Source organism: Watersipora subatra, chromosome 2, assembly GCF_963576615.1.
Source record: "Watersipora subatra chromosome 2, tzWatSuba1.1, whole genome shotgun sequence".
NCBI lineage: Eukaryota > Metazoa > Bryozoa > Gymnolaemata > Cheilostomatida > Watersiporidae > Watersipora > Watersipora subatra.
In genome coordinates, this window is record NC_088709.1 from 44,508,131 (window position 1) to 44,524,500 (window position 16,370).

Below are 16,370 nucleotides of genomic sequence, written 5' to 3' on the forward strand. Positions count from 1 at the left end.
CCAGAACTGTTAAAAGCATATACATGTATGTTGACAACGGTACATTTTCTCACCACTTTTCAAATAACGCAAATGTGATCACAGGCGGCGATTTTGATAGTATGACAAAATTTGGTTAAGTTTTTAGCCGCTAGTAAGTTATTAATTGAAATATACACAAATATATATATATTATTTAATTAAGCCTTACTAGTCTTAGTTTTCGCACTTCAAGTACTAGTAATATATGTTAAACTTGGCTTAGTAAGTGATGATTTATGACAAAGTGTTACCAATTCCGACTCTTACTTAAAATATATAAATTCCAAATAGAAACATTGCTGATGAACTGAAGTAAACTCTTTACTGCTCTACAATAAGTCAACCACTTGTTCTAGTAGAAAGGTACATATCAATATATTGTAAAGAAAACTGTCGGTCCCCTTTACTATCCGCAAGGCAGTCAAACAACAAAATTGAGGGTTAAGAGTCATTGAAATATGTATTTACTAACTTAATATATTATATATTCAAATTTACATTCATGACAGGCAACCAAGAATATACATGCAAAAATCATGTGCAGAGTACGACTCTGCTTCAATGAAATCTGACGAGTTGAGCTCCTTGGACCATCAACTAAAAATTCTCCACTTAAAGGAAGAAATCCCTACAGTATAACATCAACTAAGTATACCTCCTGACCAACTTCGCTTAGTTGATCTACGACAAACAAGTATGCAAGCCAATTCTAACATCAATAGTGTCCTGTCGCTAATAAAAAGGTCTGTAGAAATAAACAGTCTACCTCCAGCAAAGCCAACTATTTTCTCTGAAAACCCCCTTGAGTACCCTCAGTGGAAACGACCTTTGACTTGCTAATTGAAGAAAAGGACCTTTCCCCAGCACAGAAGCTGTCCCATTTGCAAACCTATGTCAGCGGTAAGGTACTGAAATTTTTACAAGGATATATTGTGTTCAATACTGCTGAAGCACATACAAAGGCCAGAAAAACATTGGACAAACGATACAGTGATCCATTTGAAGTTGCTGATGCTTTCAGGGACCAACTAGACTTTAGGCCAAGAATCAATGCCACAAATCTCAACAACCTTGGAGACTATGCTAATTTTTTCATACAATCAAAGCTAGCCATGTCAAAGATTGACGAATTCGAACGTCTCAATGATCCACGAGAACTAATAAACTATGCGCGTTTTTTCCCAATCACCTAGTCAAGACATGAAGAAATTTGCAAAATTGAAGAAAAGCGAAACCCAGTTTTATCTGAATTGCAGACTTTGTTATGGAAAGGTTGTCCTTGCCTGTGATAAGACTACCTCATTTGATGCCCTAACAGACAGGAAAAGCAACTCGAGATCTCAGACTACCAAACCAGAGAAATCACACAACCTTTTTGCTCATGCCGCAGATGTGAATGAGATGAGTCTCACTAACGCTCATGATAAAAGTCCTGTGTTGTACTGCCTTTTCTGCTATCTTCATGGTTCACATGACACTATGGTTTGCAGGAAGCTGTCTAAACTCTTAAACGATGAACAACAAACCTTCTTCAACAGAGAAAGTCTCTGTTTCAAATTTTTGAAACCAGGGCACATCATGGCTGACTGCATTGAAATAGTCATCTGCCAACAAAAGGCCTGTGGTAAAAGGCACCCAACCTGTACACATAAATACAGAAGGTCAAATCCAGCAAACACCAATGACAAGCCCAAGCTAAAACCGCCATCTACCCAGGTCAATACCACTCAATTCAATTTAAATACAGTAGATGCAGAAATACACGTCGCCAAATTAAAGGATATTGGCGGCATACCACAAAAGAGGATCATCTCACTTACTACTATGATTGTTCTTGTATATTTGTTTTCAGCCAAATATCCAAACAAGGAAATCCTTACATATGCGCTCTTGAACACAATGACAAACACCTCAATCATCTTTGATGACATTTGTGAGACTCTTGCTACCCATAAAACAAGAATACAGCTAAAGATATCTACAGTCACCACATGCAGACATTACAATGGAGTAATGAAATTTTAAATTTGCGAGTCCGAGCATCTAATTCTTGAAAATCTGATGTCAACCCTATACCAAAGGCATACTCGCAAAGCTCAATCGCAGCAGACAGACGCCACATTCCTACACCACAAACAGCAGGTCAATGGGAACACCTCAGGTGCATTAAGAGGCATTTTGCACTACTGCAAGTTTGTAAAATAGGACTCATAATAGACTACAACTGCTCAGCCGCATCGCTCCCTTCATCACCATTTGGAACAAATCTAACCTCACACTACCCTATGCAGTCAAAACGCAGCTGGGCTGGTCAATCATTGGCAGTTAATTTGCCTATGATTCAAGCTAATACATTCGCCGAATCGAAACATCACATCAGAGCTCACCAAAGGTGAGGTAATAGCTTGTTTGGATGATGATTTCTGTGTGATCCATAGTACCCCTCGTATGTCTCAGCATGATATCCAGTTCTTAAAAAGAATGAAACCTCCATCAAGCAGGTAGACAGTCTTTACACCAAGCCACTCTCATTCAAAACTGCCCCAACACTACCAAACAACTGCAATTACGCCCTTAAGAAATTCAAAGGACTAAACTTACGGTTCAACAACAATCCTGCATTAAAGAGCAAGTGCTTTGAGTTCATCCAAGATATTATTTCAAAAGGGGAAGCAAAACCAGTTCAAGATTTGAATGAGCCTGGATGGTACATTCCCTATAACGGTGGCACTTGTCCATTAAAACCCGGCAAACTCAGAGTGGTATTTGATTGTAGTGCAACATTCTGCGACCATCCCTTAAACCGACTGCTTCTACAAGGTCCTGATCTCAACAATAGTCTGACAGGTCTGCTGTGTCGGTTTCGGAAAGACAAAGTTGCAGTCACATGTGACATCAAAAATATGTTTCATCAGTTTCGAGTTCACCAACCAAACCGAAAATACCTATGTTTCCTATGGTATAAACCTAACTCTCCGGATATTATAGACTATCAGTTAAATGTTCATCCCTTTGGGGCTGTATCGTATCCAAGCTGTGCAACTTTTGGCTTGAAAAAGCTGGCAGAGGATAACAAAAATAATTTCCCACAATCGACAAAATTTGTTCAACAAAATTTCTATGTTGATGACGGCTTGATCAGTGTGCCCACAGCTGAAGATGCAGTGACAGTGGGGCTCATGCTCTTGTCTGAGACCAAGAAAATGGTGGCACGGGGCAACCTGGTTATCCATTAGTTTCTGTCAAATAATGACGCAGTATCTAGAAGTCTGGGATATGAAAACTAACAAACAAGGTTATCACGCCAGATTTGAGAATGGAGAGAGCTCTTGGACTATGCTGCGATATCACACAAGATGCATTTAAATTTTTAAAGGTCGAAATCAAGTCTTGCATTAGATGTGGTATACTCTCCACTATTGCTTCGGTGTTCGATCCACTTAGTATTCTCACTTCATTCACCTTGAAAAAAAAGTACTACTTAAATCCCTTTGTCAAAACAAAGTTGGGTGGGATGATCCATTGACTACCAACCACATAACCGGTTCGATCAGCTGGAAGAAAAGTGCTAATGACCACATTTCCTTCAAGTCCAGCGATGCTACCCAACTCCAGAATTTACCAACAACTACAGAGCAGAACTTCACACATTTAGCGACGCTTCCATCGTCGCATACAGCATCTGTAGTTACCTATGTCTATTAGACAATACCACTGACAAAGTTGTTGTGTCTTAAATAATGGGTAAATCAACAGTACCACCCAAAAAAGCTCTAACGATCCTAAGTCTGGAGTTACAGGTAGCCACACAAGCGGTCAAGTTTGCAGACTGCATCAAAACAGAGCTCGACTACCAAAATCTCACACACTATTTCTTGACCAACTTCAAAACTATACTCGGTTACACCAACAATGTGTCAAAACGATTTCACGTCTTTGTGTGTAACCGGGTCGAGAGGATCAGAGACTCAACTGAGCCCACTGGCTGGAGGTATGTCTGCACAGAAGAAAACCCGGCAGATTTGGCATCACGTGGAGAAGAAGTTCAAAATATTTCAAGTTCTTGGTTAAATGGGCCATTTTTTTCAATCATGCAGACTTCAGACCCACCCCGAAATCTACAATATACATACTAAACAATGAAAATCCCGAAAGCAAAAAGGTTTTCATCCATAGTACAACCACAAGAATATTGAAAATAGACTAGTTACCAATCTCGAAAAATGGAGTTTCTGGATCAAGATTACCAGAATTGTCAGCAATGTTGTCATATGCATCACTGCCTGTCAAAAAGCCAAGCTAACAGATAGTTTCCCACAGGGCAAGCTAGTTTTCAATACGATGCTCAAGCTAGTACAACAGCACTATTTTGCAAACGGGCTGCTGCTCCTCAAAGAGAATGCCAAGCTTCCAAAATAAACGACGTTGTGCAGTTTAGTCCCATTTTTAGATGAGTGTAGAGAAATTAGATTAGGTGGTCACCTGAGAGACTATATTTCATGTTATGAAGTCTAGCATCCTGCCATTCTGCCAGGGATATCTCAAGTCACAAAAGCCTTCGCCTAATTCAAACATGTAGAAACCGCTCATCAAGGACGTGCCACTACAGCAAATGTTCTCCACACAGCAGGAGTATACCTAGTGGGTGGAAGAACAAAAATGCTAGCAACCATGATTCGCCACTGCGTCAAGTGCACTAAACTACTAGGAAATCGAGTTCGTCAGAAAATGGCCAACTCACCTCAATGTCGCACAGAACCAGAGTCGCCATTTACGCACACAGGAGTCAACGTGTTTGGTTCATTCAAAGTTAAGGATTATCATAAAGAATGCAAGCAATATGGCCTGTTGTTTACTTGTTTGGCAAGCAGTGCAGTACAACTCGAAGTGTTAGAGGACATGACCACTGATTGCTATATCAACTCATTACACCGTTTTTTTTAGCAATTTGTGGCCCTGTTTCAGTCCAAAGTCAGACAATGGAACTAACTTCATTGGAGCCAGCAATGAGTTTGAAAAAATGGCAAAAAAGCTATCTAAACCTCGAATCAAGCAGTAAGCAATGCACTCGAGCACTAAGCAATGCTCTTTCAGCGTCAGTACTCCAACTGCAAGCCACATGGGAGGAAAATAGAAGCTTATGATTCGCACTGTTAGGAATGTTCTTAAAGGTTTGCTCATAGAATCTAACACTAATCGAATTGACACATCCAGTTTTTGTACACTGCTATACGAGTACATGTATATAGCAAATTCAAGACTTCTTACTATCACTACACTCCACTCAGATCAAAATTTTGAGCCAATCCCACTGATTGCCAACAACTTGTTGACGATGAAAAATAAAAATCTCCTACCACCAGGCCCCTTTACTTCACCAGACCTTTGCAGCTGCAAGCGATGGAGACGCGTGCAGTATCTGACTGAGCAATTCTAGTCTAGGTAGAAATTGGTGTATCTTCAGAATTTACAGAAAAGATAAAAGTGGAAAAATGCGAAAATCAACCTCAAGCCGGGAGATGTGGTAATAAATATGGACCCTGAGCTACCTTAATGCAACTGGCAACTTGGGAGAGCAACTGAAGCATAGACCAAACGTAATGGTTATGTGAGGCATGTGACCTAGCAAATGGCCAAAGTACACTGAAGAGACCAGTTCACAAGCTAATACTCCTACATACAACTACAGATGTTTAGAAAACTAAAAGCTTTTCGGAGGGGGTGGAATGGAGGTCATCGGGAATTATTCTTTTGCTATGTGCAGGCTTTTCGTAATCCGTTGATAAGCTGACTGTGCATAAGTATCTTTCTGTCCGTTAGGCAACTCATAGTTTACAACACAAGCTAAGGATTAACTTTTGCCTGCCATATAAAAGCACACCTTGCCACAGTTTTGAACAGGACAAATGAGAACTTCACCACAGAAACACTCGTCCTCAATCACACTACGCTGTTAGTAACAATATAATTGCTCATCTGTATTGACAGATAATTAGAGGTAAAAAGGCTTCATTCGGTTTGTTCATACATTCACTTTGCTCTGTTTTGTGTACATACTATATAACTGCACTCAGCATGGACATTTTCTTTGCAGTTTAACGGTCAATGGAATAAGTGTATGCACACTCATCCCAAGAATAAGTCATACTCATTTGGCAAATCCATACAAGAAATAACAATGAGCAAAATACATGTATAATACATAATAACATATAATTGGTATGATGATTAACACATAATATGTATGATGAGCAACATATAATACGTATGATGAGTAACATATAATATGTGTGATGATTAACATATAATATATATGATGAGTAACATATAATGTGTATGATGAGCAAAATATAATATGTATGATGAGTAACATATAATATGTATGATGAGCCACATATAATATGTATGATGAGTATCGTATAATATGTATGATGAGCAACATGTAATATGTATGATGAGTAACATTTAATATGTATGATGAGTAAAATATAATATGTATGATGAGCAACATGTAATATGTATGATGAGCAATATATAATATGTATGATGAGTAAAATATAATATGTATGATGAGCAACATATAATATGTATTATGAGCAACATATAATATGTATGATGAGTAAAATATAATATGTATGATGAGCAACATATAATATGTATTATGAGCAACATATAATATGTATGATGAGCAACATATAATATATATGATGAGCAACATATAATATGTGTGATGAGTAACATATAATATGTGTGATGAGCAACATATAATATATATGATGAGCAACATATAATATGTGTGATGAGCAACATATAATATGTATTATGAGCAACATATAATATGTATGATGAGCAACATATAATATGTGTGATGAGTAACATATAATATGTATGATGAGTAACATATAATGTGTATGATGAGCAAAATATAATATGTATGATGAGTAACATATAATGTGTATGATGAGTAACATATAATATGTATGATGAGTAACATATAATATGTATGATGAGTAACATATAATGTGTATGATGAGCCACATATAATATGTATGATGAGCCACATATAATATGTATGATGAGTATCGTATAATATGTATGATGAGCAACATGTAATATGTATGATGAGTAACATATAATATGTATGATGAGTAACATATAATGTGTATGATGAGCAAAATATAATATGTATGATGAGTAACATATAATGTGTATGATGAGCCACATATAATATGTATGATGAGCCACATATAATATGTATGATGAGTATCGTATAATATGTATGATGAGCAACATATAATATATATGATGAGTAACATATAATATGTATGATGAGTAACATATAATGTGTATGATGAGCCACATATAATATGTATGATGAGCCACATATAATATGTATGATGAGTATCGTATAATATGTATGATGAGCAACATGTAATATGTATGATGAGTGACATCTAATATGTATGATGAGTAAAATATAATATGTATGATGAGCAACATGTAATATGTATGATGAGCAATATATAATATGTATGATGAGTAAAATATAATATGTATGATGAGCAACATGTAATATGTATGATGAGCAATATATAATATGTATGATGAGTAAAATATAATATGTATGATGAGCAACATATAATATGAATGATGAGTAGCATACAATATGTATGATGAGCAACATATAATATGTATGAAGAGTAAAATATAATATGTATGATGAGCAACATGTAATATGTATGATGAGCAATATATAATATGTATGATGAGTAAAATATAAAGTGTATGATGAGCAATATATAATATGTATGATGAGCAACGTGTAATATGTATGATGAGCAACATATAATATGTATGAGAAGTAACATCTAATATGTATGAGGAGTAACATCTAATATGTATGAAGAGTAAAATGTAATATGTATGATGAGTAACATACAATACGTATGATGAGTAAAATATAATATGTATGATGAGCAACATGTAATATGTATGGTGAGCAATATATAATATGTATGATGAGCAACATGTAATATGTACATGTATGATGAGCAACATATAATATGTATGAGGAGTAACATCTAACATGTATGAGGAGTAACATCTAATATGTATGAAGAGTAAAATGTAATATGTATGATGAGTAACATACAATACTTATGACGAGTAACATATAACATGTATGATGAGCAACATATAATATGTATGATGAGCAACATATAATATGTATGTTGAGTAACATCTAGTATGTATGAAGAGTAAAATGTAATATGTATGATGAGTAACATATAACATGTATGATGAGCAACAAATAATATGTATGATGAGTAACATATAATATGTATGATGAGCAATATATAATATGTATGATGAGTAACATTTAATATGTATGATGAGTAACATATAATATGTATGATGAGCAACATATAATATGTATGATGAGCACAATATAACATGTATGATGAGCAACAAATAATATGTATGATGAGTAACATATAATATGTATGATGAGCAATACATAATATGTATGATGAGTAACATTTAATATGTATGATGAGTAACATATAACATGTATGATGAGCAACAAATAATATGTATGATGAGTAATATATAATATGTATGATGAGTAACATATAATATGTATGATGAGTAACATATAATATGTATGATGAGTAACATATAATATGTATGATGAGTAACATATAATATGTATGATGAGCAATATATAATATGTATGATGAGTAACATTTAATATGTATGATGAGTAACATATAATATGTATGATGAGTAACATATAATATGTATGATGAGTAACATATAATATGTATGACGAGCAACATTTAATATGTATGATGAGCAACATATAATATGTATGATGAGTAACATTTAATATGTATGATGAGTAACATATAATATGTATGATGAGTAACATATAATATGTATGATGAGTAACATATAATATGTATGATGAGTAACATATAATATGTATGATGAGCAACATATAATATGTATGATGAAAAACATACAATATGTATGATGAGTAACATATAATATGTATGATGAGCAACATATAATATGTATGATGAGTAACATATAATATGTATGATGAGCAACATATAATATGTATGATGAAAAACATACAATATGTATGATGAGTAACATATAATATGTATGATGAGTAACATATAATATGTATGATGAGTAACATATAATATGTATGATGAGTAACATATAATATGTATGATGAGTAACATATAATATGTATGATGAGTAACATTTAATATGTATGATGAGTAACATATAATATGTATGATGTGTAATATATAATATGTATGATGAGCAGCATATAATATGTATGATGAGCAACATACAATATGTATGATGAAAAACATACAATATGTATGGTGAGTAACATATAATATGTATGATGAGCAACATATAATATGTATGGTGAGTAACATATAATATGTATGATGAGTAACATATAATATGTATGATGAGTAACATATAATAGGTATGATGAGTAACATATAATACGTATAATGAGTAACACGTAATATGTATGATGAGTAACATATAATATGTATGATGAGCAACATATAATATGTATGATGAGTAGCATATAATATGTATGATGAGTAACATATAATATGTATAATGAGTAACATATAATATGTATGATGAGTAACATGTAATATGTATGATGAGTAACATATAATATGTATGATGAACACCATATTATATATGTAATGCATTTATAGTTTATCAAGAAAAAGCAGAGCTGTTGTCTTAAATAATAGGTAAAATAAAATTATAATTTTGACCTCTAAAAGCACTCAACTCCAAAGTGTTTCATGTGGTATAGATAAACACTTTGTTGAGGTTTAGTTAATCACCACAACTGTCATGTGTGCATTTACTAAAAACCGGTCCTCAACTATATAAATATATATTCAGCTTTATATATAATAAATATATGTTTACATATATATACACATATGAAAACTTATAATCAATGTACAGTCAAACATGGATAACTCGCCCACGGATAGCTCGAACACATGGTTAATTCGAACGGTTTCTTTGGTCCGTTCCCACGTAATGATAAATTGCTATAGATAACTCAAACTCAACACTGTTAATTCAAACTGTTTTTTGCCCAACAGCTATCGAGTTGGTTGTTATCGCTTTAGAAAATCACTTTATTCCAAGCCATAGAGGTAACCCTCAACTTTTCGTAATTCATAAGCCTCGTTATTACCACCATCGGCAAAATATTTTTGTCAACAACTTTTCTAAAGGTTTGGTCAAATTTGATTTATACCAAACATCCGCTTAGCGATCGCCCTTCGGAAGCAAGGTAAAGTGAGGTGATCTCTGCATAAACTTCAAGAAAAATCGGCAAGACTGATCGTGGGTAAAACGCTCAAAAGAAAAAGATGTCTTTTTTTTAGCATTTCAACAATGATCAAATTTTTCCAATGTCAATCTAAGGAATGTCCTGGCAATAACATCACCTCAAACAACAAACCAACCTCAAGTGATAGAAAAATCTCTATACTTTTGGTACAAACATTTTAAAGTTTACATTAGAAGCACTTAATTTGAAACAAGCCATTTGTGCTTTTGATTTATATTTTAGTTTGTATATGTACATGTATCTACCAATAAATAAGTAAATATATGGACTTGTGACAGTGTGCTGATAACTTGAACGCTCTGATAATTTGAACACTTTCGCTCGGTCCCGTGAAGTTCGAGTTATCCATGTTTGACTGCACTTGGTCATAATTTATTATAACTGAAATATTTGCAGTAGTTTATATTAAAATTTTAAAATATGGTTTGCACTTGTCTTGTAGCTACTGCCAGCTAACAACATTTAGTCAATCCTCCAATCAGGCTGCATTTCAAAAGGTGCTGGAGGGACTTTTAATGACATATTTGTACTTATTGACACTCAGTTATAGTGCTCAAGAACTTTTGTCTAAAGCTCTCTGTTTGGTCGCACGCTTTCTAAAGCAGTCGAGAACAATTAATAAGTACTGTCAGTCTGGTCAAAATGCTTAGCCTTTCACTCATTCACTGTCTCCTTATTTATACTCATCTGTCAGGCTTTCAGCAAAGAACTCCTTTTTAAAAATAATCATGCAACATAGAAGTATCTTATCATTTTTGTTATTGGTATAACACAAAAATATACATTTTTGAGCATTGGAATAAGGTTAGACCCCCAAATCCTTTAATCAAGCTGCCATCTAAATGCTGCTAAATAAACTCTTGATGACATATTTGTACAAGTCTCATTGACAGTCATTTCCAGTGTTTAAAATTTGAACCTAAATCTTTCTGCGCCGTTCCACATTTTCTAAAGCAGTTGAGAATATTAAACAAGTTATGTCTGTCTGTTCGAAACTGTCTAGCCTCTTAGTCATTCACTGTCTTCTTACTCATACTCATCTGTCGAGGCATTTAGCAGTGAACTCCTTATTAAAAGTATTCATGTAACATAGATACATGTATATGTTTTTTGCACAGTTTCCTAATACATTGTATATCAAGAGAACAGTTATCACCTAATCTAAAATAAATTTCAATTTTTTTGTCTGAATCAATTTTGTCATTGCTGTAACACAAAAATGTATGTAAGTACTTGAGCACCCTTAACTATTGATATTATAAACACCTCTGCAAGCTATTTGCTATAGGTAATTCTAATATTCTAAGAATTGTAATATATTGTTTATGTTTCTTTTAAGGAAAATTTGGTTAGTAAGATTACATCATGCTATAGTATACTATCTTTTAATGTTTTCAGTGTACAATCACTTTCTCCTATGGCCTTGTAGTTTGTTTATATTATAGTTGAACCCCATGAATTCTCAGATAATAGAAACTATTTCAACTCGCCGCTAACTAACTAACAGCACACTAAGATTGAACTGACTTTATATACTTGAAATGTTGATTAAGCCTCTTGGTTAAGCGTAACGGAAAAATTAATAGCGTTTGATAATTTTATAATGCAAAATGCTTTTGCATTTTATAATTTTTTCCCATTTTTCACGCCGAATAAAGGTGAACTCCTTTTTAAAAGTATTCATGTAACGTAAAAGTTTTTTTCAAAAAATTACTTTTTTGTTTACACTTTACTACAAAAATGTAAATTTTTGAGTGTAACACTTACCTATTGATGTTACCAACGTCTTTGCATGCTTCTAACTATAGTTATTTCTAATATAAAAACATCAATGTTCGGCTGCTGGTTTTGTGTAACTGGATCTTTGGGATTGTTATGTATTATTTGTTTTTGTGGCCTTGAGTTTTTCATAAGATCACCTCATGCTATAGTAAATTAGGTTTTCAATGTTTACAGGGTGCAATAACTTTTACCTATCACCTGGCAGTTTCCTTTTTTACAAAAAATGAGTTTTCAGATAATAACAATTATTTCAACTTACCACTAGCTACTGATAGCACACTAAGATCATTGATTAGGTCTCTAGATAAAATGTGCATGTAATGAAAATAATTGTGTTTAAAAACTAGGAAATACAAATTAATATTATTTTAGATACCACAGTCTTCAGACTTTGAGAGTCTTGAACTTATCTCGCAACAACATACGGTCTCTCCCAATGTGGATCTACAAACTGGATAATCTAGCTTCCCTACACCTGAGTTGGAATAAAAATCTGTTAAAAATAGAGAGTGCAGTTTTAGAAATGAAGAGTCTTGCTCAGCTTGAATGTTACGAGTGTTTAAGCTTGAAAGAACCTCCATACAGCGTTTGTCAACAAGGAATCACAGCTATCAAAAAGTTCTTTGTTGATCTTGCGGCTGCCAAACCAGTGCAGTTGATAGAAGTGCCAGTAGCTGTTATCGGAAGTCCGCTCTCAGGGAAGACGAGCTTATTTAAAACATTAAAATCTGGCAAGCGTGTTCTGACACATCGCATAGAAAACTCTGAACAGGATGAGACAACCAGAGTTTTCCAAGTAGAGGATTTACCTCTTGAGACCACACAAGTCAAGCTATTTGATTATGGAGGTAATCAAATATACCATCTTGCTTATAGCATTCTCAGCAAGGAGAAGTGCATTCCACTCATTGTAGTGGACTTGGCCGACTTTGTGAAAAGAGCACAAGCTGATGGAGCAGAACAAGCATGCAGAGATGTTTGTTTTAATTGGCTAGCTCATCTTTACTTGGCTTCCCCTAAGCTTGGTTCACCGATTCTTGTTCTCACCCACACAGATGAGCTGAAAAGTGATCAGGTAAGTCAAGCACGTCTGGATCTTCTCAAAGAGGCCGAGTTGATACGCCAAAAACTTCTGGAAGAGGAAAACGAACTTGCAAGTCTTTCTCCAAAAATGCTTAATGCAATTGAGCATCTGTCTAACACTCAGCTTCCATTGTTCAACGAGGGTGAGATTTTTGAGTTTGGAAACGATCCGAATGTGACGTCAAACATCACACTTCTTAAGGATACTCTGAACAACAGATGCAAAGATCACATTATTGAACTACCAAAACTTTGGCATTCTGTGGTGCTTTTTATCAAAACATGTTCTGAACAACCATATGTTGATGTCTCAAAAGTTCTGAATCATTTTCCAAATGATGAACCACTGATCATTTTGCGGTACATGCACAACTCTGGTCGAGTGTTCTTCTTCGAAAAGATTAAAGGTCTTTCCAGTTACATTTTTCACAAGTTCAGTGAAATCACATCCATGATAAATCTGCTCTTTCACCATTCTTCACAAAAGCAGTGGGATGATCACCTTACTAAGTTTAGTTCCTTTGCCCACCAAGGCAGAGTAATCCACAAGCTTGAATATGAAGCACTAGTGCAACGACTCCTACATAATGGCATTATGGATGAGGCTCTTCTGAGAAAGCTTCTCAAAACTTCTGTTTTTCCCTTTGATGTTTCGATAGAGCTATTGCGGTCTTTTTTGATGATGCATGGTTCAATTGGAAAGCCACCTCGTGTAGAATTTTTTATCCCATCTTTGGCTTCTGAATCTTTGCCAGACCTGTTCATAATGGAAAAGCAGTTGCAGGTGAAGGTTGATATCCTTCTTGGAGGTCTGCCCATACCAACATATGTTCATCAGCAAGTTTCCGTTACAGTTCTCAATCTTCTTTCTAACCCTCTTCATCAGTCTTCCGCATACAAGAATGGAGTGACTATCAGACACGGAAGTAGTGTAACCACTGTTAAGCATGATTTCAACAAACGAGTTGTAACAGTGCAAGTTGCAACTATTTCCAGAGAGCTTAGTGAATCTTGGCAGCATCTGATTGATGTAACTGAAGCCATCATCCAACAGTTGTCTCAATCATGGAAGGCTTGCCATGTAGCTGTTCGTATCTACTGCTCCCATTGCATGTTTCGAGGAGATCTGCAGCCAGATTCACAGGTTAACCCCGAGTGGCTTTATTCCATCTATGAGACAAATAGAGAAACTGCATTGAAGGTTTCCACATTCTCTGGGATAAAACCAGTTATTTGCAAAAAACCATCCGCTTCTTCTACACAGGTTCCAACACCTTTGAGGTTTCCATGTGAGTTAAATACTATTTGTATTATGAATTTTGTGCTTCATCTATTAGATCCCAACCAGTGTGTGGTTATATCATTTTCATTTTGTAATCAACAAACTGCAAAATAATTAGTAAAGATCATTATCCTCATAACTACTTATTGTACAATTTATACATAGTAAACTTTAATTTATGCAGGCAAATAATTGAAAAAAGTTCATAGGAACCTCTCAACTTTCGATTATAGGTCTTCAACTTACTGACAATGAAGTCGCCGCTCTTGACGAGTATCTTTGCAGCTTGGAACCTTGCCAACCCAACTCTGCAGGAGGTGAGAATCTATAGTTGCTAAAAGCGCATTCAAATGTATTATCCATTAACATCTAGGAAAACCAAGTGATTCTCTAATAAATAATCAAACTATTTGTAGACTCTTGTTGGCAATGCTGAGTTGTACAAGAAACTTCCTCTGAAACATATTTGTTCTGACATTAAAATGTAACATAAAACTTAATTTTGAAAGTATTTTTATCTAGCAATGAATGATGTCAAACACATCGATCAAGCTCAAAGCTCAGCCATTGATGAGGACAGTGATTTGTCTGATGTTGAACAAGAAGGATACTGTAATGAGGAAACATCAGCAGAAAATATCATAATCAGGCTGATTCCGACAAGAAAGAAACATGTGAAGGAGCTCTATAACAATAAAGTTCAGGTATTTTTGATTTAACAGAACATGGTCATTTTAATATAAAACAGAGTAGCTCATCAGGTTCCTGCTATGTATGTCAGACTCACAAAATTTTAATTAATAATTCCTCTTCTGAATGAGTGAATTATGTAAAACTCACCAGGCCTTTCAGTAAGATTTTCTTGACCATTTTAATTAGGGTGTGGAATATTATCATGGCATCTGCTAATTTCTTATTTAAGACTGCAACTATTGACATATACAAATAGTTAAACATTCTTTTCAATTATATAATTTTCTCAACAGGAACCAAAATCTCTAAACTTTTCTTGTTTAAACTAGTTCTACAGGCACACGATACTTTAGCTGTGTTAATGCTTAACTAATTGAAGTGTGAATATATTTCTTTAGATCTGAATTATTTGAATTTTTCAAAAACTTCAATCAGAAATTCTACAGTCAATCTGCCTTTACCATAGTAGTTTAGTGATTTTAAAATGGCAATAACATAAGCATTACCAAAAGATAATTAACGGATACCAAAAAAGTTCTCACTACTGTTGATTAATCTTAGTATGATAGTTTATGTCAGATTTAGTTTTTACATGCACAAGTAGCCTATAAAAGATTTGATCTGCAAAAAAACCAGAAATATACTCATGCTAGATCAGTGAACCAACTAGACAAATGATAAACGTTTCTAACTGTCTATAACAAACATAGACACAATCATACATCACATAGAATCACTCGCATCTGTTAAGTTTGTGCGTGATGAGCTTTATTAAAAGTTTCTTTGAAAACCAAAGCTCAAGGCCACTTATTATTTATTGTAGTAATTGTTTAAAGCAATATCAATATTACCTAGTGAATATTGTGTGAAAGAGGACAAGAAATATAACTGATTTCATAGAATATCTTCTCGGATAAAGTACTAACAATAAAGTGAATTTGGTAAACTCTGCTAATCTAAGTGATAGCTCCTAATTTACTTAAGCTAACAACAGTTTTTATTTCATCTCTTTTATAACTAATAACTTTTCTACCTTCCTCTTATGTACATCAGCTGTTAATAATATTGTTATTCTTATCAGTATCAGTA

At 34.3% G+C, this 16,370-nt stretch overlaps 1 protein-coding gene across 1 annotated transcript; it reads left to right on the forward strand.

Moving 5' to 3' along the window:
* Positions 1-3,761: 3,761 nt before the first annotated feature.
* Positions 3,762-14,780, forward strand: LOC137388239 (probable serine/threonine-protein kinase pats1). The gene is made up of 4 exons (XM_068074739.1): positions 3,762-4,012; positions 4,987-5,076; positions 12,596-14,595; positions 14,773-14,780. The coding sequence occupies exons 1-4, from the start codon at positions 3,762-3,764 to the stop codon at positions 14,778-14,780; spliced, it is 2,349 nt and encodes a 782-aa protein (XP_067930840.1).
* The last annotated feature ends 1,590 nt before the right edge of the window (positions 14,781-16,370 follow it).